General features: G+C 33.6%; 1 protein-coding gene across 2 annotated transcripts in view; it reads right to left on the bottom strand.

Moving 5' to 3' along the window:
- Positions 1-7,099: 7,099 nt before the first annotated feature.
- The window catches only part of LOC150088533 (uncharacterized), a 229,322-nt gene continuing 212,208 nt past the window's right edge, over positions 7,100-24,213 (bottom strand). For both annotated transcript variants that reach the window (XM_090369554.1, XM_090369555.1), the window contains exon 21: positions 7,100-7,636. In XM_090369554.1, the coding sequence (XP_090225680.1) occupies positions 7,578-7,636 (59 nt within the window). In that variant the 3' untranslated portion in view covers positions 7,100-7,577. The remainder of the gene's footprint in view (positions 7,637-24,213) is intronic.

Raw genomic sequence — 24,213 nt, 5'->3', positions numbered from 1 at the left:
CAATATTCCATGGCAGGGCAGATTTGCAATTTATACAGAGTGAGCAGCTGTTTGGAAGAAAAGAACGCCGAGAGCGAAAGAGAAAACCAAGTTTTTTAGATGCAGAGGAAGCAATATTTGTAATGTGCTTGTGCCAAGAGAGAGTAGAAGTCAGGGTAACTCCCAAAAGAGATATATCATTTTGCCTAGAAATCGGAGTGTCACTAAAGATAAGCATAGGAGCAGAAGAATCCTTTTTGCGAGATATAAGACAAGACTGAGTTTTAGAAGTGTTGAAAATCAACTAAGTTGACTTTGCCCACTGGAGAATCACCTGAAGATCGGCATTTAAGGAATTGGTAGCAGATTTTCGAGAAGTTGAAGCTGATTGAGCAAGACAAGGTTTCTCAAAACGGAAAGTTGAATGCAATGTGCTATCATCGGCAAAACTATGGATAAGATTTCCAGTCAATGGAAGAAGGTCATTAATATACAAGAGGAAAAGAGTGGGGGAAAGAACTGAACCTTGGGGGACACCGCATTAGTGGAGAAGTTAGAAGACAGAGAGCCATCTACCACCACCCTCAGTGAGCGATCAGAGAGAAAACTGGATAACCAATTACTAAAAACAGTTAGCAAACCATAAGATGGAAGCTTGTTTAGAAGACCTTTAGGCCAAACACGATCAAAAGCCTTTGAGATGTCAAGAGCAACTACTTGTTTCGCCGAACCTTTCCATTCAATTAGTCCATAAATGGGTAACATATGCCAGAATATCACCAGTGGATTGACACTGACGGAATCCATACTGGCGATCGTTGATCAGACGGAAGGTTTCTAGGTAGTTTAAGAGTTGGCGGTTAATTGATTTCTCCATTACTTTAGAAAGAGTAGAAGTAATTGCAATGGTACGATAACTGGATGGGAGGGATTTGTCACCCTTTTTAGGAATTGACTGGATTTGAGCAAATTTCCAAGCAGAAGGAAAAACACCTTTGGAATAAGAAAGTGAAAAAGGGGGCAAAGAATAGGAGTAAGTTCAGGAGCACAGGTTTTGAGAACAAGTGGAGAAATACCATCAGGACCTGGAGCTTTCTTAGCATCAAGATTCATCAAAATTCTTCTGATATCCTTTTGATGGAAGACCACAGGAGGCAGTGAATGGAGCGTGATGGGAATGGTGGGAGGTGTTTTACCAAGATCATTAATACATGAGCTGGAAGAAAAATGGGATGCTAGCAGGTCAGCTTTATCCTTGGCTGAAGTGACAACATAACCATCTGGTTTGGACAGAGGTGGAAGCAGAGATGGGCAAAAGTTGCAGCCAATAGCTTTGGCAAGAGACCAGAATGCTCGGCTACCATTAGGGCAAGAAGCAAGTTTTCTACTCTTAGCCTGTTCAAACTCTAGTTTGGACTGATTAATAACTGCTTTACAATTGTTGCGAGCTTTGGTGTAGGCAGAAAATGAAACTGAAGAATTAGAAACAAGCCAATTACGATATGCAACATTCTTCTCTTGAACAGCCTTAGCACATTTATTGGAAAACCAAGGTTTAGATAAAGGACGAGATTTTAAAGTGGAGTGTAGGATAAAGGATTCCATTCCTGCAAGAATAATTTCACTGACACGATCTGAGCAAACGTTGACATCAAAAGTTTTGAAACAGTAATCCAACCAAGGAAAAGAAATATCGCAGGTCATCCCATTTTGCATTCTTGTAATGCCAAACAACACGAGGTTGGGAATAGCCATGAGATAAAGGTTCCATTGGAGAAGAGACAATCACTAAGTTGCGATCTGAAGTGCCTAGAGGACCTCTCACTTCGACCATGTACTTAGAAGGGTTGTTTGTGAGAAAAAGATCAAGCGTATTGGCTGTATGATTAGGATTGTCTGGTATTCTTGTAGGTAAATGAACAATCTGTGCTAGGTCATTAGTAATTGCAAAAGCCTCAGCATCTTGACCTGCTGGGTCGGTGTGACTAGAAAACAGAAGCCAGCTGGAGTTGTGAACATTAAAATCACCAAGGAAAATTACCTCACTGTTAGGAAAGTTGGACTGGAGAAAGTCAAGTTGCAAAGAGAGAAAGTCAAAGAGCTCCAAATGATTAGTGGAGTTGGGAGATCGGTAGAGACAACAGATGAATCTGACACAATGAGGTAGAGAGAGAGATTTTAAGCCAGAGAAGATCAAAGAGAGGAGATTCCAAATTTCCAAGTCTCTCACAGGGAATATCAGAATGTGAACGAATAATTTGGGTATCTGAGATGAGCAGTAGTTGAATCAACCGATAACTGAGATTCTGTCAGAAAAAGTACATGGGGTTTGGCAGACTGCAAGTGGAAATGGACATCGTTGAGATTAGAATTGAGACCACGTATATTTGTGAAAAGAATTAGGAAGTGCTTGGGAGGTTTAGATCTTTTCACAGATAAGCTTGCTCTATTAGTTTGACAATTCATGATGTATTCAATAGTAAGAAAAAGCGGATGGGACATGCTGTATGAAGTAATGAAATTTTTGGATATGGCGTGCACATGGTAAGAATATACCCGGATCCTTGACATAACATGGCCTCGACAATGCTCCCGCATACACAATACTCTGACTCCCTCCAGTCACTATCTGGCAGAGTAGAGGTAGCAAGATTATACACTAGCTGATCCGGAAGCCTCCTAGAGAGACTTCAAGCCTCCAATAGGCAAAGTAGTAGTATTTCACCAGTTGATGAGAGTCATCTACCACCTAGTACTGCCTGGTAACATAGAGGGGCGGCGTTCCTCCATGTGGTGTGGGTGCCACACCTCGACCCCTGCTTATGTTGGTTCACACCTGGGTGGTCACCCACCACGTACTTGTGCTTGGAGGTTATACCCAGGATATGTTTGAATCAAGAACTTTGCATACAATCAAGTATGTTCACATTATAGCAGCTAAAGGTTTGTCTTATCCCCTGGAATTCATCTCTGGAAAAACAACCCCTGATAATTTGAGAACAACAGTTCTTTTGATAACCTCAGTCCTACCAGTTCTTTTGGCATCCACTTTGGTTTGTACTGTAATACCTCTTTGTTTGGTATAAAAAAAAACAGTAGCTTCCAGAATAACTTACTTAAACACTTCCCATTTGGTTACCCTAAAAAAGCACTTTAAAAGAAGGCAAGTGTAACTGCAAAACTGTTCTCCTTTCTTTCAATAGTAGTTATTTCTCTAAATTTATCCCACATTAATGTGATATGCTCATTGTTTACCAGTGTTTATTTGATGCAGAGTCTGTTGGATCCCTGCTAATAACCAGGTTACAGTGGCACACCCAGAAATTTTATTATTATTATTTTTTTTGGGTGGGGACTTCTGCATTCCACATTGGTAGCTTTTACAAACATCAACTCATGGCAGTAGAATTATATAAAAAGAAATGCTCTTAGAAAAGATTTAGCCTTCTCTCTTTCTCCAATGGGTGCATCTATGCCAATATAAATATTATAGGTTTAATAATGGTTTGCTGGAACATAAACAGCCTTGTTATATTTTGTACATAAATAACTTCCTGGGTGATGTTTTCATCTTTATATGATCATTTGTAGAAAGTCATTAAAATTTAAAAAAGGACCAAAGGACTAGATAAGGTAAAAATCAGTCTATGGTTTTTACTTTATCTGGTTCTTTTTACAAATTTTACAATAATCATGTTTTTCTTTTTATATATGATGGGGTACCTTCACATTATTTATTAATTTTACCAGAGACCAGACTTGTAACCAAATACTCCATCTATATACATAATGATGCTAAAGTCAGAAAACATACAATTATCAAAAAAAAAAAAAAAAACAACAAATTCAGCTATATGATGCACAAACACATAAGAATATAAATTAAACCAGTTCTTGTGGTTTTATAAGTCATTAAAAAACTGTTCAGAGGGGCCACTGTTAAGTCAAGATATACTTTTTATTTACTATTAATTACACAGGCAAAGAAAGCCAGCCAACCTGATCCCAAGACAGATGAGGATATACAGTAATAACACAATAAAATACAGCAAATAAATACATCACAATACAAAAAAGTGCAAGTTATTACTAAAATCTACAAAGTAGGTAGCTGCACAGCTTACTTACATACGTACATAGATACATACATACATAAATACAAGTTCATATATATAGGTACATATATAGATATATATATATTTATACATAAACACCGAGGCTGCAGACAGCTACACACAGTCTACAAATACTCCATGCATGTCAATGACAAAACAAAGAGGAAGTATCTTTCAGTATTGCTGAAGTATGAAATCTGTTTCTCAAAAATGTTACATGTGAAAATGTTACACAAATGCATGATGCCACAGCATCAATATGATGGCTAAAGGCAATATATATATATATATGAACTAGAGAATTGTTTTAGGACAGTACTGATAACTTATGAGTAAAATGTACAATGGAGGGGGCAGGAGAGAAGAAGGAAGCGCAAAACCAAAGCAATGTCACAATTAGGAGGTAAACAGAATGAATTTTTGAAATGTAATGAACTAAAAGCTTACTGCTTAAGCTGTCAAATTAAATGCATTTACAGGTTTACTATCTAACAAATACTAATTAATGCCTTGCCTTAAAAATTAAGAATTCTTCCAATGAGGTGATGAGTATTCCCTTTTGAAATGCATTCTGAAATTAGCTCATTAATATAGTAAAATATTAAATGAGTTCAGTTATAGACATTGGTAATTTCTGACAAGGCACTAATTACCATGACTACTTCTTATAAATAAAACATACTAAATATGCTCTAATACATTATCAGCTAATGAGGTTTCAGTGCTAAAAACCTGAATGGCCAATAAACATTGTTCTTTTACATATTTAATAAAACGGAAGCTAATAAGCATTAAAATCTCCAAAATTTTGGCATTATGTACATGCCTGAAACAGGCCCAATTCATTTAAAATGCAAAAAAAAATATAAAAAAATAAATATTAAATTTGGTTGTAATAAGAATGTGTGTAAGGGGATTTTATTTTTGTAATAAAATTATTTTGGAAAAATTCAGAATGAGATATATTCAAATACTGTATTAATTTTGCAGTATCAAAATCAAGGTGTATATATAAACATTTTAAAAATGACTTCCTATAAAATAATTTGAAAGTTACACTTTAAGAGTAACCAGGATCATTATTACTAATATTCTGGGATAGTATTCCAAATGCTTATCCCTTTACATGCCTGTAAATTTTACAAGCAATAACCTCCCTAATAACGTTATTAGTGTGCCATAACAAATACACACATTCTTTTCTTACTAACAGTTACAATCACTGAATTAAATATTCAATTATCTGGAAAGTTTCTTACATATACCACACTTCATAAAATTCAGTCAAGAACTCTATATATATAAATAAAACTTAAATTAATATTCATAACTTTGGCATCCCCCCCAGCAGCTCTTTAATTTTTATATCAATATCAATCAAAAACAATTAATAGAAGAAATCTTTGGAGTAAGGGGAAAAAAAGTTTCTTTTGGAAATAAGAAAAAGAATACAGGACAAGTAATATTTTGGAGGTCAAAACAATGCTCACTGAATATTTAAAATTATCTGATTGAAGGGTATCAGGTGAACCTCTTCTCATCGCCACATATTTCAAGTATCATGTCTAAGATGAAAAGAATGTACAATTGACATGAAGTATGAAATGAGTTTTTATAACGAGCAGCCATCCCTTAATTATCAGGGAATAATAGCAATGTACAAAAGTGCAAAAGTCAAAATTTAACGAAAACATTATAGAATGTTTTTATTCATTAATTAATTATTTTTTTTAAACTGCTAGCACCACCTGATGGACAACATAATCTATCAGTTTCCTTAAATATATAAAATTTCAAATCAGTGGATGACAGTTTTATTCTAAAATGTAATTAAAAATACCCCCCTTTCTTTTATTTTTACAGAGTTTGTAATAAATATAAAAGTGATCTAAGAACATCTTCTTGCAGATCTCCCCCTATGTTGCAAATAAATTGTTCAAAGTAACCTAATATTGTTTCATTTATAAATGTTACCCTGCGATATATATATATATATAAAAATTCAAGGTACATTATAAAGCATAATTTGATATTGTATGTTATCTTTAATCCCTACAATTCAAATTAGGTTTTTTAATGGAAAATACTGAATTAAGTTGATGGTTTTATTTTTCAGGATAAACAGAAAAATCCTCGAATAAACAGCTTTTTCACATTCCCCACTTATTCTATGAGAGAAAGACTTTCAAAAATAGCTCTGGTTGCACAAACATATGAAACAAAGAAAAGATACCTTGAGGTAGTACAATATGTATGGCACATCGCATAATTTAAATGGAATAAATCAGTAAATAGTTAGAAAGCCAAGTGCAAGATTTGTTAAATTCTTCGAATGAAATAGTCCAAGTTACAAAAGTAACTAAAGTAATATATTTTACATGTATTTGCCATTTTACATAAAAAAAAGTGTTTGATATTTTAAGTATCAAATAATGATTACTCATTTTCACTAAGATGTAAAAAAAAAGTGTTTGATATTTTAAGTATCAAATAATGATTACTCATTTTCACTAAGATGGTGGATTAATACTGGTAAGGAATTCTTTACTTTGATGTCTGTGTGTGTTAAGTGAGTTGAGAGAAAGAAGTAGGGAGAACATATTGCTAAGTTCTCCAAAATAGATGATATACAAAAAGTGAATAAAAGTGAGAGGACTCCTTGGGAGATTACAGATCAACAATTATAATTACCTCCAGTTCTTGCCTGCCATAATACCTGCCTTGAAAAAGGAAAATGTGCAAAGTTTAAAAAGCAAATTCTTCCTGCAAAATATAAAACAAATTAAGTTTTCACTTTAGTTCTACATTTTTCAGAAGATGCCAATGCCATTTTTTTATATATATATACAAATTGATGTAGGCTGCAAGTTTATACTATACTATTTCCATATTATTTTATAAACACTATGCAATAATGATCCTTGAATGAAAGTTGTAAAAACCTATAAGTTACAAAAAATAGAAAAAAGTAGTTTGCACATGAAAATTATATTTTACATACAAACATATCCACAACTTATTTAAATCTAAAGAAAATTAAATTTTCAAATGATCGCTTAAAGTATATATATATATTTATATATATTAAAAAATTACATTCACACATATACACACTAAAGTTTTGAATATGATCAAAGTAATGAAGAGCTGTTATATCGATTTTGGTGCATTCTGTCCAATGTTTTGAATGTTCTTAATAAATAAAGTCTTGAGACAATAGAATTTTGTACAACAAACGGGAAGGCCAACAATGTATAAAAGTATACAAAATAAACTCTCTGTCAAGCAACTTTAGATAGTTTTCTCACTGGCAGCCTGACAATAGTTTCTGTACATTAACAACACGATGTCCCCAAGAGTCCCAACTTGTATGAGTATAATGTTATTTACAGTGTGGTGGACATGAATGCAGCACACTGTAGATAGTGACAAACAGGGGCTACTTTACAACAGAGGGGATCAGATGCCATGGCATAACCTATGTTAGGAGGAACAATGAACTTCACCAGGCTGAGATGTAGAAGGATTTACAAGAGATGCAGCTGAGAGAAAGAGAGAAAAAAAAATAAATAAATAAATATAAATTTAATTACTTGAGAGCAATTAGGTAAAAAGATAAAACAGTATAGCATTGACATCTCATTTTAATAAAATGTTAGATTCTACTTTAATATATATATAAAATATTGAGGATAATAACAGAAAATAATAGAAAAGGTAAATCAATCAAATAATACCATTCAGGAATTTAGGAAAATGCTAAGGATTAAAAAAGAAAAAAAGAAAATTATTATTGCTTTTTACCCACAATCCAGATGACTTCAACTGGGGCCAATCACCCAGACTGAAGGCAAAAAACGACAAGAAGTTCTCTGTTTCTGTAATGATCAGTATATGCTAAGTAATTTAAATCTAAACCAAATATAGTGATTAAAAATGGTTAAGAAATTTTAGACACAAAAATAAGAAAATAAGTAAATTATAAATAAATTATAAATGTAAGCATATATTAATCATCGTTGACCCGACAGAGAAAGTAATTTAATGATTACAATAAGATTAAATATATAATACATACTACATATCTAACGTATCCAGGACATAATATAGTAATGATAATAGTTGTCAAGATAATGTGGTGCCCCCTATGTGATGGATAAGGTAAAAATAAATAAAAATAAATAATTAATTAACCAATCAAATTTAAGTTAACGCAAAGAGAAACATGCAGACAGCAATTATATGTAAGTCATATTATATCATCATCATCAGCCATTTTCAATCCACTGCAGGATGAAGGCCTCTCCAGCAACTTTCCAGTTCCTTCTGGTTTGAGCACTAGCCATCCATTTACTACCCACAAACTCATGAATTTCATCTATCCATCTCCACCTTTGTCTTCCAGGTTTTCTTCTAGCTTCTCTTGGGTACCATTCTGTTATTTTCTTAGTCCATCTGTCATCATGTCTTCGAGCTATGTGTCCTGCCCAAGACCATTTTAGTTCTTTAGTTTTGATAAGAATGTCCTTTACTTGAGTTTGCTGCCTAATCCATGTGTTTCTCTTCTTATTTAACAGTCTGATTCCCAATATAATTCGTTCCATTCTTCACTGTGTAGTTCTCAGTATCTCTTCCATTCTTTTGGTGAGTGCCCAAGTTTCACTCCCATAAGTCATGGTGGGGAGTATACATTGGTTCATTATTTTACGTTTCAGACAAACTGGGATATTGTTCTTCAGTATGTGACTATATTTCCTGTATGCTATCCATCCAAAATTTATTCTTCTCTTCACTTCCAGCCATTTATCATTATTAAGCTAATAACTTGTACCAGATAAGTATATGACTCCACCTTTCCAATTACTGCTCCTTCAATCATTATTTCCCTTTCTGTGGCATAATTGTTCATCATTACTTTTCTTTTAGCCATATTCATCTTTAGTCCAAAATCCTTACTAACTGTGCATAACTGATTAAGATTTTCCTTCAATTCTTTGGGATCGTGGCTTATGACTACAATGTCATCTGCAAATCTTAAATGGTTTAGGTACTCTCCGTTCACATTGACTCCTTTCTGCGACCAGTCTAATCTTCTGAAAGCTTCCTCAAGGGCAGCAGTAAACAGCTTCGGAGATATTGTATCTCCTTGTCTAACTCCTTTCTCGATTTTAAATTTCCTACTGTCTTTGTCTTTGTCTAGTCTAATAAAGGAGGTAGCACTCTCATATATTTTCTTCAAAATCATAATATATGGGGTATCTATGCCTTGTCTTTCCAGTGCCCGAAACATTGCCTTATGCTGTATGGAGTGAAATGCCAGGCATAATCGTGTTTTTTATTCATTTGCTTTCTCCATTAGCTGTGATATTACGTAAAGGTGATCCATAGTTGAGAATCCTGTCCTAAAGCCAGCTTGCCCTTTCGGTTGATTCTCATCAAGTATTCTTTCTAATCTGTTAGTAATGACCCTTGTGAACAACTTGTAGATGTGGGATAACAAGCTAATTGGTCTATAATTTCCAATTTCTGATTTATCTCCTTTCTTATGCAGCAAAGCTATGATTGCATTATTATTCCACTGCTTAGTCGTCACACCTTTTCTAATGCACTTTGTGAAGAGCCTTGCCAGTTTTTGTGTTATGTCTCTTCCTCCCAATTTTAACAACTCTACAGTAACTTCATCTTCCCATCATCTTTAGTCCAATGGGTATGTTGTATGTGCAATCTATATTACTAATTTGCAATCTATCTTCCCCACTGCCGGCATCATTTCCTTGTATAATTCTTTACAGTAGTCTTCTGCTATTTGAATTATGCCTTCTCTGCTGTTTATAAGTACACCATCGCTATTCTTCAGTTTCAGTATCATTTGTCTTTCTGTATTACTGCTCATGGCTGCTGATTTAAAAACCTCTGTTTTCCCTTAGTGTTTGTTCTACTTTTCTTGTGTTAAATCTTCTTATGTCCTCTCTGAGTCTCTTTCTAATGGCTTTGCATAAATCGGTATACTAATTTTCTCCCTGTCAGTGTTTTTCTTGCTCTTCATTTGTCATCTTCGGTTCATCATGACAAGTGTTTCTTGACTAATTTTTTCTTCTTTGGATTTCTTTTTCCCTATAGGTTTCTTGGGCTTTATCACTTTCAGAAAGTTGTAGTATTGCTCATTGATATCTTGGTCCTGATCAGTCTGTAGAAGCTCAAACTTGTTCTTAAGTTCCAGTACATACTGCTTTTTCTCCTCCTCTGTTATCTCAAAGACCTTTTGTATTATTTACTCAAGTCAGTTTTTTCCTTTCCTTTCCTACATCTATATCAAGTGTACATCTTACCATTCTGTGATCACTTCCAACATTTAGCTTATTCAGGATGGTAACATCATTCACGGTATATCTTCTTCTCAATATATCTGTTAGTGAGGATGAAGTCGATTTCATTAGTTGTTAATCCATTTGGACACTTCCATGTCCACCTTCTGTTTACCCTTTTCTTGAAAAATCTTTTATTTCACCTCTTATTTCTTTCACCAATTCCAAAATTTCCTATAGTTCCTCTTTCTGCGCTGTTTTGCCTTTTTCCAACCTTAGCATTGAAGTCCCCCATAATAATAGTGTAGTGGGTTTTCTGCTCATCTAGAAGACATTCAATTTCGGTGTACATTTCCTCAACCTCTTCATCATCATGGCTCGATGTTGGTGCATAAATCATTATAATCTTTAGCTTGTACCTCTTAGAAATCTTGAGTATTAGTCTTGACACCCTTTGTGATGTACTTTTGAATTCCAAAATGTTGTTTTTAAAATCTTTATGGACCAGAAACCCAACTCCACCTTCACTCCTTTCACTGTTTCCATTGGTGTACAGCAGATTTCTACTTGATAAACTTATAAGTGATTCATTTCTTCTTGTTTCAGCCAAACCAATCACATTATATAGAAATCATTAAAAATGAACTACATTCAAGTTATACATATAAATACATAGCATCTTTCCATAATATAATAATCAAAAAATTAATTGCATTGCATAAAAAATTAAAGTTAAAGTATAATAACCTAAAACATCCATTTATATATGGTATACCCAAATTTCATAAATCACCTATTGCATTTAGATTCATAACATCATGTAGAGATAGTTATGCTAAAATTCCAGGAAAAATGTTAGAAAAGTTACTTAAAATTATATTAAATAACGTAAATAAAACTCATAATAAATAATAACTTACCGATTATAAATGCAATAAAAAATAACAATATTCAACAAATACAAACATTTTACTTTAACAGCTTATTTACCAGTATTAACCTTGATAATTTAAAAGTCGTTCTCCAGAAACTATATTTGGAAAATAAAAATGCTATAAAGGTTGATTTAACCTATTGGGATATTCTAATAAATTTATGCATCTTTAATAATTATGTATATGACGGAACATCGTTATACTTGCAAGTGAATGGCACTCCTATGGGAAATCCAGCATCAAGCATAATCGCAAACCTTTATCTATATTATACAGAAAGAGCATTCCAAGATAACCTACTTATATTCAGATACGTAGATGATCAATGTGTGTTTAATTGTCCACATTTTGTTCAGGATTACATTAAATTATATCCAGAAGAACTTGTATTAGAAAAAACTAATAGTTCTGATACTATAGCAAATTACCTGGATCTTTATATAGAAATATTCCATAATAATATAGACATAAACATATATAATAAAAGAGACGCATTTAATTTCAATGTAGTCAGCCTTACGAACTGGAGATCTAATATATCAAAATCAGTGCATGCTAATATCATTTTATCCCAATGTCTGAGGATTGCTTATATTTGCAATAATAATAAAAACTGTTCAGCAAACATAATAGCATTGTACAACAAGTTCATTAATAATAATTTCCCCATCGCTTACCTGAAATACCACTTCAGGAAAGTGATAAGCATAATTAATTTCAAAAATTTGTTTTCTGAACCCATTGGTTCAATATAATTGTCATATTTAGTGCCATGTACATGTACATAGGATACACTTTGCTTTCTTGGTGTCTTACGGCGTAGAAAACTTGTATCCACCGGCTTGCAAATTATAGTGTTATCATTTTTTTTTTTTTTTTTTTACATAGTTAAATTAATTTAAGTTTACTTAAGTTCACGCTCAGGTAACATACAAATTTGGCTCATGGTCCTACTATAGGAACGGGTTTGCGATCCCGGGCATACCTGAGCTACAACTTATATCTTGTATTGTCTTTAAGCTGTCCTACACTTTTTATTTTTATTTCTCCAAAATTATTAGGGCAATCCGAGGACATAGGAGAAACTATTTCTTATCTATGCCACTATTTTTCACCTTTATGGAGTTCAGGTTCTATTATTCCTACTCCTTTAGTTTTTCTTCTTACTATCTGCATGTTTCTCTTTGCGTTAACTTAAATTTGATTGGTTAATTAATTAATTATTTATTTTTATTTATTTTTACCATATCCATCACATATATTATCTTGACAACTATTATCGTTACTATATTATGTCCTGGATATGGTAGATATGTAGTATGTATTATATATTTAATCTTATTGTAATCATTAAATTATGTTCTCCGTCGGGTCAACAATGATTAATATATGCTTACATTTATAATTTATTTATAATTTACTTATATTTTCTTACTTTTGATTCTAAAATTTCTAAAATTTTCTAACCATTTTTAATCGCTATATTTGGTTTAGATTTATATTACTTAGCATATATTGATCATTACAGAAACAGAGACCTTCTTGTCGTTTTTTGCTTTCAGTCTGGGTGGTTGGCCTCGGTCATCTGGATTGTGGGTAAAAAGTGATAATTTTTTTTAAAATCCTTATTGTTTATATCCCTGAATAGTATTATTTGATTGATTTACCTTTTCTATTATTTTCTATTATTATCCTCAATATTTTATACACATTATGGTTGTAATGCATGATTGCTCTGCAACTGCATTGATCCATAAATATTAGTTAGTCATAATTATTAGCTTTTTATTACTAATATATATATACTCTGTTAGATTTGTCTTCATAATTGTGAGGTAATCATTTCATCTAAGCTTGTAATATAAAATAACTATTGCTTACATTATGTTAAATAAATCAAATATGGCATAGGTACAAAGTCCCAAAATCAAGAACTTTGTACCTCAGCAACCCAAAGACTTGGAAGATGAAAATTTAAATGTTGGACCTCCCCACTGTATGTAAGATCCCAGTTATAATATATTCATTTTGGCATCATCAAAGTTTTCATTGATACTACACAATAAGCTTCTGTTTTACAAACTTTCAATGACAAATTTTTCCATGACTTCAAGAAACATTTTTGGAAACGTCAAATGATAATGAAACTTTTTCAGCTTTTGACAGTTAAATATAAAACATTAATGTATATTTTTTATGAAATATATTATCAAACAAATGTGATGGAAGTGCAAATTACCAATTGTATCTCCTGTTAGAGAAAAGTGTTTGTTTATTATTCTTTTTGAAATAATTTTATATTTTCCATAGTGTCTAGAGAGTGAGAACACCTTTTTACTTAGCCCCACCTCAGTCTGATAGGATTCGGAAAGAATCCTGACATTTAAATGGGTAATAACTTAGCATTGACATTGTGTCTGTAAATGATGTGTTAATAAAAACCACACACACAAATGCATGCACACTATTCACATGTTTTAAAATTTTTATATTATTTCAGCTGTATAAGGTGCGAAGATCTTTCATTAGAAATAAGCAATCACATTAAGTAACACTTTTCTAGCTCATGCATTAACTATAATGTATGAGCTAGAAAAGTGATACTAAAATGATTGGTTTTTTTTTTCTATTTCAATTATACAGTAATAACCATTCTTTATACACAACTCCAAAGCCACTATGCTAAGCTGTAGTGTTATAGTTATTTTTTTCTAAGCAAAAATGTTCTTGTGTATTTGTATACTTCATTAACTCATAGGTGGGTCCACAAATGTGGTCCAACACTGTCATTTTATAATCTCACTGTTAATAGAGTTTTAAATTTTGCTGTTAGGACATATTATTTCACATAAAACTTCTATTTTTTGGAACATATCCCCCCCCTTTTTTAAACCATTACATCTATGGGAACAATCACTCTCAATTTACAAATTATTTTCAGCTCATGGGAATGTATCCAGCTGCTGTCTCTAACAGCTGACAACTGGATGCAGTAGCTTCCATCTCCACACCACCTGTTTAGTGGCTAGAATTTATTCTTAATGGTAGTGGTCATTAAAAAACTTACATGAGCTAAAAATTTCTATGGCCACAATTCTATTGTGGCTGTATTATAACTAGGTGTCCTGCATCGGACTCCAGAAGATGAATTCACTTTAACTTAAATCGACTTGCCATTCATTTTGAAAATAGACTGTCATGTGTGTACTGACACATTTACAAACTACATACTTGCTTTTGCAAAGTTTAGTAATCTTACTGAATTTAGTGCAATCAGAAATCACACATTTCAGATTACACAAAATATTTATTTTCATATTAATATAGGCAAAAATAAACAACTTTGCTCTGCGCAAACAGCTTAAACTTCTCAAATATCCACTACCAATTCCTTAAATTCTGATCTTGGTAATTCTCCAATGGGGCAAAGATAATTTAGTTAATTTCAATCCTTTTAAAGCTCAATCCTATCTTACATCTCACAAAAAGGATTCTTCTGCTCCTATGCTTATCTTTGATGACACTCCAATTTCTAAACAAGGTCCACATATCTCTATTGGGGATTACCCTGATTCTACTCTTGGAGTAAACACATCACAAATATTGTTTCCTCTGCATCTGAAAGACTGGATTCTCTCTTGTACTCTCAGCATTACTTTTCTTCCAAACAGCTGTTCATTCTGTACAAATCGCAAATCTGCCCTACTACAGAATATCGTTCCCACAACTGGAGCTGTGGCCCCAAAACCACTCTCTCAGGTTTCTAGATTCCATTCAAAAGAGAGCAGTTAGGTTAATTACCAATTTCTAACACTCTCTCTCTCTCTGTTAGACATTCTGTTTGTACTGTATGCCTTTTCTATAGATACTTCCTTGAACACTGTTCTTCTGAATTGTCTTCTATAATTCCCCCCCCCCTCTCTCTCTCTCTCTTCCAAACTCGTGCTGCCACCAGTCAGCATTCTTTTGCTGTCCGACTTCAAACTCACAGAACCGACTTTTCTTCTTCTTCATTTATTCCTTCAATTTCCGCTATCTGGAACAACTTCCCTTCATACATATTTCCCGAAAATTACAACCTAGAGAAATTCAACATGTCAACAAGTACCTTCTTTCATCTTCTCAACTTTCAACCCATGCACAGTACAGTAGACTTTCAGAATAACGGCACCTCCAGGGAATCAAGGTGGTGTTACTTTGATTTTTCTGTTATCTATACAATTTTATTTTTAATATATTTAATGCAGAAATAATGAGGCTAAATAAGAAATAGAGAGATTCAGAATGCAATTTTATTACCTGCACATAAAAAAAAAACACATGGTGCCGATCCAATGTTATATTCTGCCATTAATACACTTCTGCTTACATCCCATTCTATTTTCTTTATTATATCAAGTTTAGTCTGTGCAGGTAGCACAGTGGTATCGTCACCATCCTCCACACACCAGGTTAAGGCCAGGGTTCAAATCCCATCGATGATGTGAGGGAATTTTATGGGAGGTTTTCACTCCATGGCTGAGTTAGTCAGTCTCAGATGTAGATAGCAAGGTTTTTCATTCAGCAACACAAGCAAATTGGCCAGAGAGCACATGCAATTTACAGTACACAATACTTGGGTATATAATTAACTTTCCGGGTGTCCTAATGTAATAGTTTGTATTATATCAAGTTTGTCACTAAGCTTTAATGTTGTTCTTTTCTTATCTGTATCAGGTTTATTAACTTTAGGAGCCATATGAGGGGTTTTTAATTTAAAATAAATGTAAAACAGCGGTATAGTCAATGATATCTGTAAAGAATTCACTTTCAAAATGGCGAACGTAAACAAATACAGTAATCACGTGACTTGCCATTTTCTTCTTTCGACACTGCAAGACATCTAATGGCACACCAATGTGCCGTTAGCTTGAATGTTCTGTTATTTGGGGTGCCATTATTTTGACATTCTACTCTACCAAGTACTATAAGTTCTAATATCTTTTGTGTTTGGGGGTTTCATTAAAAAAAAAAAAAAAACACAAACAAATATTTAGTTCATACACAGGTAGAAGCTGTAATTCTTGTTTATATCTTGATAAGTATTTTTTCAAATAACTTAAGAACACATGCACTGGTGTGCATGCATTTGGTATTATGCACTGATCTGACTTTAGGTTAATGAGAAATTGGCTGGAACCAACCACATAGGACATTATAATGTGTTGGGACATTAAAAAGATGGTCGCTATAAGGAGCCTTGACTGTGTGTATATATATATACACACAGTCACAATATATATATATATATATATATATATATATATATATATACAGCAGACTCTCGGATTTACCAGGATCGGATTAACTGGGAAGCAGATTAAGCCGGGACACTTCAAGACTCCAAATAAAAAAATAATAATAATAATAATAATAAAAATAAAAAATAAAAAAAATCAACCAGAGATCATAAATTTCAAGTAATAACTAGAATAGGTATAAACAGATGTTTTGCAAGTCGTAAATAATAAATAAGCGACAAGAAGCAGCATTATAAGTCGTCATTAGGAGATTAAGGAGATTATTGTGCCTATTATCTTGCAACCCCCACTGGTTGACATCCGTCGCTCAATAAAAAAAAAAAAAAGGAGAGACCAAGTGTTTAGTTTGTTTTAGTGCATTGTGTTGATTGTTCTGTTTCGTTATTTATGTCAGGAATGTCAGAATTTTTTTTTTTTTTTTTTTTTTTTTCTGTTTAGAAATCGCGAAAATGATGGGCAAATGCAGAAGTATTAAACAAAAACTTGAAAATATTCAAAAGTTTGAAAACGGTATACCCGCCGAAGCTCTAAAGAACCATTATAATGTTGGTGACCAAACCATACGCGTCATTTTAAAAAATAAAGGGAAGCATTGTATTGGACATGCAAGTAATACGTGGCAAGTTTTTTCAGTTTTTTATCTATCGCCATACTTTTTACGCAGGTTGCTGAACATTTTTCAATACAGCAAGTCCCCGACTTACGTAGCTTCGGACTTACATTACATTATTTATAATTTTTTATATGACTGAAGATTTCAAGTGAAGGGGGGAACACATTTCACCATAATGTATCAACTCACAGAATTCCAGCTATTATCACAAATGCAATAAGATCGAGTTTACTACAGGTTTATAATTAATTGCAGTAACAGAAAAAGCCCAGTAACCCGGAAAGTGCCAATTGTTTTTATTGTTTTATGGCAGTGACCTCCAGAAATGTGCTTTAGTAAAATGTGAGCTAGCGTGGAGCGATAATGTGAGCTTTTGCCTTAACCCTGTGAAGTTTTTTTCAGAAAATTTCATTTTGACCGTTATCATGGTGCTGACTAAGAGAATAAGTTACAGCAGTACTAGTAAGTCTATCAAAAAAATGAAAGCGATCGAAATGGATCAGAAAATTAAAATAATAAGGATGTATGAAAATCGCCAAACGTTAACAAATATCGTGCAGAATTCAGATTTGTCAGTGGCAACGATGAACACAATAAAGGAGAAAGACAGAATACGAGAAGCAGTGAAGTGAACGGCACCAATGAGGTCAACTATAATAACCAAGGCTACGAAATACAAATCAGTTTTTACAGTACAATAACATGTGTTTTTGCTTCCTTTTATGTTTTCTTATGTGCCACTCTGTCTACTTCACCGCTGTCCCCAGATAAAATTTTTAATTGAACTAATTAAAAATATAAGGATATTATATGGTTTTTGTAATTTTGGCATATCAGGGATATAGTAGCAATATTTTTTTAGTCATTCCCAAGTTGCGTAAAACTCGCCTTACGTAAGAAGTCCAAGGAAGTATTTCTTACATATGTTGGGAACTTATTGTATTTTTGGATTAACCGGGAATTTTTTTTTACCATCTATCCTGGAAAATCGAGAGTCTACTGTGTGTGTGTGTGTGGGGGGGTGCCATTAGTACCAATTATACTCCTACAGTAGTAATTAGATTACAGACTGATGTAATGTTTAATCTACAATTGATGGCATTAACCTGACTGATCTTATATACATTTTACATCTATTCTTATATTTCATAATAAATTAAATACATATATATATATATATACACTTTAAATACACTTTAATAATTACACTATATACTTTAAATACACCAAAGCTCAGCAGTGAAAATTTAATCAGTAGGAATAAAGAGTTGGCAGGAAAGACGACTGTTGCACCCACAACGGTATCCATTTTAGAAATATCAACATATAGCTCAGTGAAACGTGCATAAATCTGTTTGAGGACTGCATGAAGTTGTCTAATATTTAAATTTTCTAGGGACTTGTTCCCCTCATTTGCATAGTGATCATCAGAGGATGTGGAGTAGGAGTCTCATGGAGGATCTGTCTTATTTGTTTGATATATTCTGAAAAGGCATATACAGTCAGTTCTTTTATAATGTGCACTTTTGCAAAGCAAATTTGCTCCAACTTGACTGATACATTAGGGAACAATGCGAGTATAATGTGATTTTCGCATTGGCTCATGCACGATTTTGTCTGCTGGTAACACTAGGTGAAAGCAAAACCCGCCACCAAGCTGAATGTAGAAACCTGCGCAGCAATACATACAAGTTTACGAAGCTTAAAAAGTATCAAACATCAAATGTGTGATAGCTATATTTTTCATTTACTGTAGTTGTATTGGTCAGGGAGACACTGTCACTTGCTGTATTCACAAGATAACACATAATATCATAGGCCAATTCATGTTTTCAATAGCTCACATTTTTCTCTTCAAACAAAAACTTCGAGGCATCATAGTGTGAGCAGAGGAGCACATTTCTGGAGGTCACTACCATAAAACAATAAAAACAATTTGCAATTCCTGGTTTATTGGGCTTTTCAGTTAGAGCAATCTAATTATAAATGTGTAGTAAACTCTATCTTACTGCATTTGCGATAATACCAATAGTGGAATTCTGTGGGTTTTTATGTTATTATGGTGAAATGTGTTTCCCGTTCCATGAAATCTTCAATCATATAAAATACATAAATACATTATCAAAATATTCTCTTCATTCCTTTTTGTTTTGTAAACTTGTCTCACTTGTGCAATTTGTGCGCCACGTTTTCATTGTTATTGACTGCTTATTTTTTTTACAGTTCTAAATTTTACAATCCAAGAGAAAAAAAAAAAAAAAAAAAGTCAGTGAACAGAAATATCAATCAAACAAACTTCATATCTTGTCAAGGTAAAGTGCTATATTCACTGTAATATTTATTTATTAGAAATTTAAGATTTTAAAAAATCTTAAATTCTGAAATCTAAAAATCTTAAATCTTTTTTAGCGTATTTATTGGGCAGTCTGGTAAGTGTTTTACTTACCAGATTGCACATTTTTTTTGAGTGCTCTGCCCCATCCCTATTTTTCCCATAAGCCCTGTTGCTTTTAATGTGTGAAATACCATAACGTAGAGATTTTTAGGAACACATATACCATGTTATAGCAAAACTGACTGTATTCCAATTTTCTTCTAACTCATGTTGTCTGAGACGAGCAAGTTTGTTTGCCTTATTTCTGTAGCGGGGATCCACTTTGGATCAGAAAGGTATGACCAAACAAAATGAGAAGGACTCTTATTTTTGAGCATAATTTTAATAATAGTGGTTCTTGAGCTTCAGCATACAGACTGTGAATTAGGACCATTCTGAAGATACCCACAGCAATACTTGGTCCATTAAGTTCAATTGGATTAATTTGCCTTGGTACACTTTTCCCTAGAGAATCATATACAAGAGCAGCAATAGAGATTTAGGGCTTGATACAAATGAAGCAAGGCAATGTGATATGCAACCCCATTAATTTCTTTAAACAGGTAGTTTGTATATATATTTTATGTGCTTTTTAAAGTTAAGCTTTCTGTTGAATATCAGGTCCATAAATGAGATACTGTTAGCAAGAGGTACTGTATGACCTAAGTGCAGTGATGCATTTTTTACTTCCTACAGAAGTGTATGCCAACAGATGAATAATAATGACTAACTGAAAATCATCAGCCATTATTATTTATTCCTAGAAGAGCTTTTAGCTCTATAGGAGTATGTTTTAAGAGTGATATGACATCAGCAAAGGGTGCATACAATATTCAAAATTTAACTGAGCAGATCTCTGTGGTACTCCTTTATCTGGAACAGTGTTGTGATAGAGCATTTTGATAGGGTACCTGAAACATTTTGCTGTGTGTAAAGATAGTAGTATAATGCCTCATAGTCCAAGGGCATGTGATGCCAAAAGTTTCTCAATGTATACCATCATTATGTGCTCATTTCTAATGAAGGCACTGCATTTATTTGATAGATCCTAAAATGGAACTACTCTGGTAGAATCCATACTGATTTAAGTTCATAAAATTCTGAGTTGCAAGCTACCATGTGAGCTGGACATGTATCATCTGCTGTAGGGTTTTACCAAGACAGCTGGTGAGTGAGACTGGCCAGTAGTAGTAGTAGTAGTTATGAATTTGGGTGATCTTTCCCAAGTTTGGAGAGGATTAAAACAACGGAATGGTGCTAAGAACTAGGATTCAGTTCTCTAGGAATATTCAATTAAAGAAATAGTGTGAGATGAAACCTAAGTGGACTATTTCACTACTGAGATCTGCTAATGGATTCCTGTAGTTCAGATACTGTAAAGGGTTGGTTATAACAACGAGAATGGTTTGAATAAATGGTTTTAAATTTGGATTAAATGGTTTGGAAAGATGGGCTATATGCCAGTAATGCTGATACTTGGAAGAAAGAATACCAAGGGCATTTTCAATATCTTGTCGGAAGGATAATTTCTTCCTATTACCATTAAGAACCAGGAAGATGCCATTAATCAATCTAAACTCATTCCATATTAGCTTAGGGTTCAGAGACTTGAGTGATTTTTGAGGCAAACTGAATCCAATAAGTTAACTGTGATGCATCTTTGCTCTGAGTTGCTCACAGTTAGACCAATGGTTGTAAGAAACTTTCAAAACAGATTCCGTGTCCTGTTCTCTTTTTGATAGTACCATGAGGCTCATTTCACAAGGGGGTTAGCACACAGATGTTTATGAATAGAAGTAAGCAGAAAAGCAGTGCATGCTGAAGCTAGTAAGTGATATGTAATGTGATAAGCAGAACTATCAATATTGTGTCTAAATAAATGTTTCATGTAATGTGATATATGATTTATATTTTATTTAATCTGACCCAGAAAATTTTTATTTATTGTGAAAATATCTGAATGGAGCTGGTTGTTTGTATTTATTTATCAGGAAGTGATTAAGTAGATCATTTATTAGTGGCCATTAATGCTGAGGTACAGAACTGGGGAACAAACAGAAAGATCAAAGGCTGATATAATTTAGTGGGGAGATGGACATATCAATTATAGTATTTAACAAAGTAAGATTTTGAGCATCCAGAACAGATTCAGTTAATTAACCACATGCAGCCCTCCATAGTAGCAGCCTAGATGCCATGATACTGTCTGCCAATAATCTGGAGAGTTCAATTCCCGTCGATGTCTAGAGGAATTTCTAAACTCCTATTCATTAAAGGCTGTAATTAGCCAGCTCCCTATGAAGGACATAGGTTTCTCTCATGAATTAATCAAGATTTTTCAGCCAGCATAACATTGAAATCTACATGTTAACAGACATGGGTCAATATTTTATCAACTACAAGCATTCAGCTGAAGTGATTGTAATAAAGGGTTGTGAGTAATAAAATCTCCCAATAAAAAAGAGTGGAAGGTAGTTGCATAAGTAGATCCACAAATTATTTGGTAATGTAAAGGTGATTTGGTGGTAGATAAAAGGAAACAAGAGACAGGCTGATTTTAATTACTATATATGCAGCAAGTGTTTCAAAATGTTTGTAAAGGAACATGTTTAGATGATATTCTAGAATCCAAAATAAATGATATTGATGATACACCATCATCAATATCATTTATAAAGATAGAAAACAACAATGGACCCAACACTGAACCCTGAGGGACTCCATTAATAGCATTAGTCCACGAAGGGCAGTGGCCATTGATTACCACTCTGTCTTCTCCCACTCAACCATCCCTTTATCCATAGCAGCAATTTGCCTTCAATGCCACACTGCTCCAATTTATGCATCAGTCTTCCATGTGCAACAGTATCAAAAGCTTTTCTAAGAACTAAATATATGATATCAAAGTTATTCCCTGCATCCAGTTGCTTTGTGACCACATCATAGTATCCAATCAAATTGATCAGACAAGACTTCCCCTTAACAAACCCACGCTGTGTCTGAGCTATAACTGAAGTCTTGTCTAGATGATCCTGCAGTGCTTCTTTAACCAGTGTCTCCATTAATTTCCCTGGAACAGAAGTTAAACTAACAGGTCTGTAATTACTTGTGTTGCCCTTTGATCCTCCTTTGTGCATTAGGGTCACATTTGCACATCTCCAGTCCATGGGTACCTCCCCAGAGTACAAAGAAGCTCTCATAATTATGGCTAAGGGTTTGTTTACTACCTTTGCTGCCTCCTTTAATATAACTGGATAGATCCCATCCATCCCAGGTGCCTTTCTTATGTTTATCTTCAACAATTTCTCCTCCACTTTCCTCTCAGTTATTACAAAATCATCTAGCTCACTGCCAGAGTTTAATTCACCTCTGGCATTCCCCTCTCTGAATAACTCCTCATGTGTGAATGTAGATGCAAAATACTCGTTTAGTGTGCTAGCCACCTGAGTAGAATCATCAACAGTTGAACCATCGATATCCAGTGGACCAATCTGATTCATCCCCTTCCTTCTAGAGTTTATATAGGTAAAGAACTCTTTGCTGTTTTTCTTTGCATCCTTTGCCAAAGATTTCTCATAATCTGCCTTTGCTTGTCTAACCTCTTGTGTGACTTTGTTACAGACCAGTTTATATCTATCATAGGCTTCCATGTCACTAATTAATTTATATGTATCCCATGCATTTTTCTTCTCTGCCACATGTCTCATTAGTTCATCTGACATCCATTTAGGCCTAAACCTTGAACAATATTTCTTAGTTGGTATGTAAAGCCAAGTAGCTTCCAAGATTAATTCTTTGAATGCTTCCGATTTTGAATTTGCTGTTGGTAACATCATCAGTTGGCCCAACCGTATAGAATTTAAATACTGTCTCAAACCTCAGTAGTTGCCTTTTCGAAAGCAAAAACCCTTCCCTTTACCCTCGATGGCAGTTACCTCTGAGTAAATCCCACTTCAGCACACTGTGATCACTGCCACCTAGTGGTTCCTTTATCTGCAGATTCTTAATGAAGAATCACTACTGATAATCAGATCAAGAGTATTACTCACTCTAGTTGCCTCCCAAACATTCTGAAGTAGAAAACAATCATCCAATAAATCTACAAAAGCCTTGCTAGTGTGTGAATGACCAAACCACAAATTCACACATGGTATGATGTATATATATATATGTATAATACTTCTTTAATAATTTCTGGAGTGGAACAGTCGTAGAATCCATGAAATGAAGTCATGTAATTATAGTTGCTCAGTTTATTTGCTAGCACCGATGTTTGAATGTGGATATCAGTTGCTGTATCAGCATCGATCTCCTACACAAAATTCAAAGTGCCTTTATTTACTCTCATGCAACAAAATGATTTGTCATAACAAATCTATGCTGTGTTTCACATATCATTCTGTTCTTCCTAACCAAAAATACTTCAGAAATATATCCAGATTTTCCCAACAACAGGAGATAAAACTAAAGTGTCTTTTGTACTCATTCCACTCTTTGGAATCAAATTTATAAACTGGGGAGACATTTCCATATCTTCAAATCTACAGGGACTTTCCTTGAACCCAAGGATGTTTTCATTGTAATAGATAAAC

This window comes from Mastigoproctus giganteus, chromosome 3, assembly GCF_048544385.1.
Source record: "Mastigoproctus giganteus isolate SK-2022 chromosome 3, ASM4854438v1, whole genome shotgun sequence".
Classification (NCBI taxonomy): Eukaryota; Metazoa; Arthropoda; class Arachnida; order Uropygi; family Thelyphonidae; genus Mastigoproctus; species Mastigoproctus giganteus.
The sequence above is the reverse complement of the archived record's forward strand: the minus strand, read 5'-3'. Positions and strand labels throughout refer to the sequence as shown.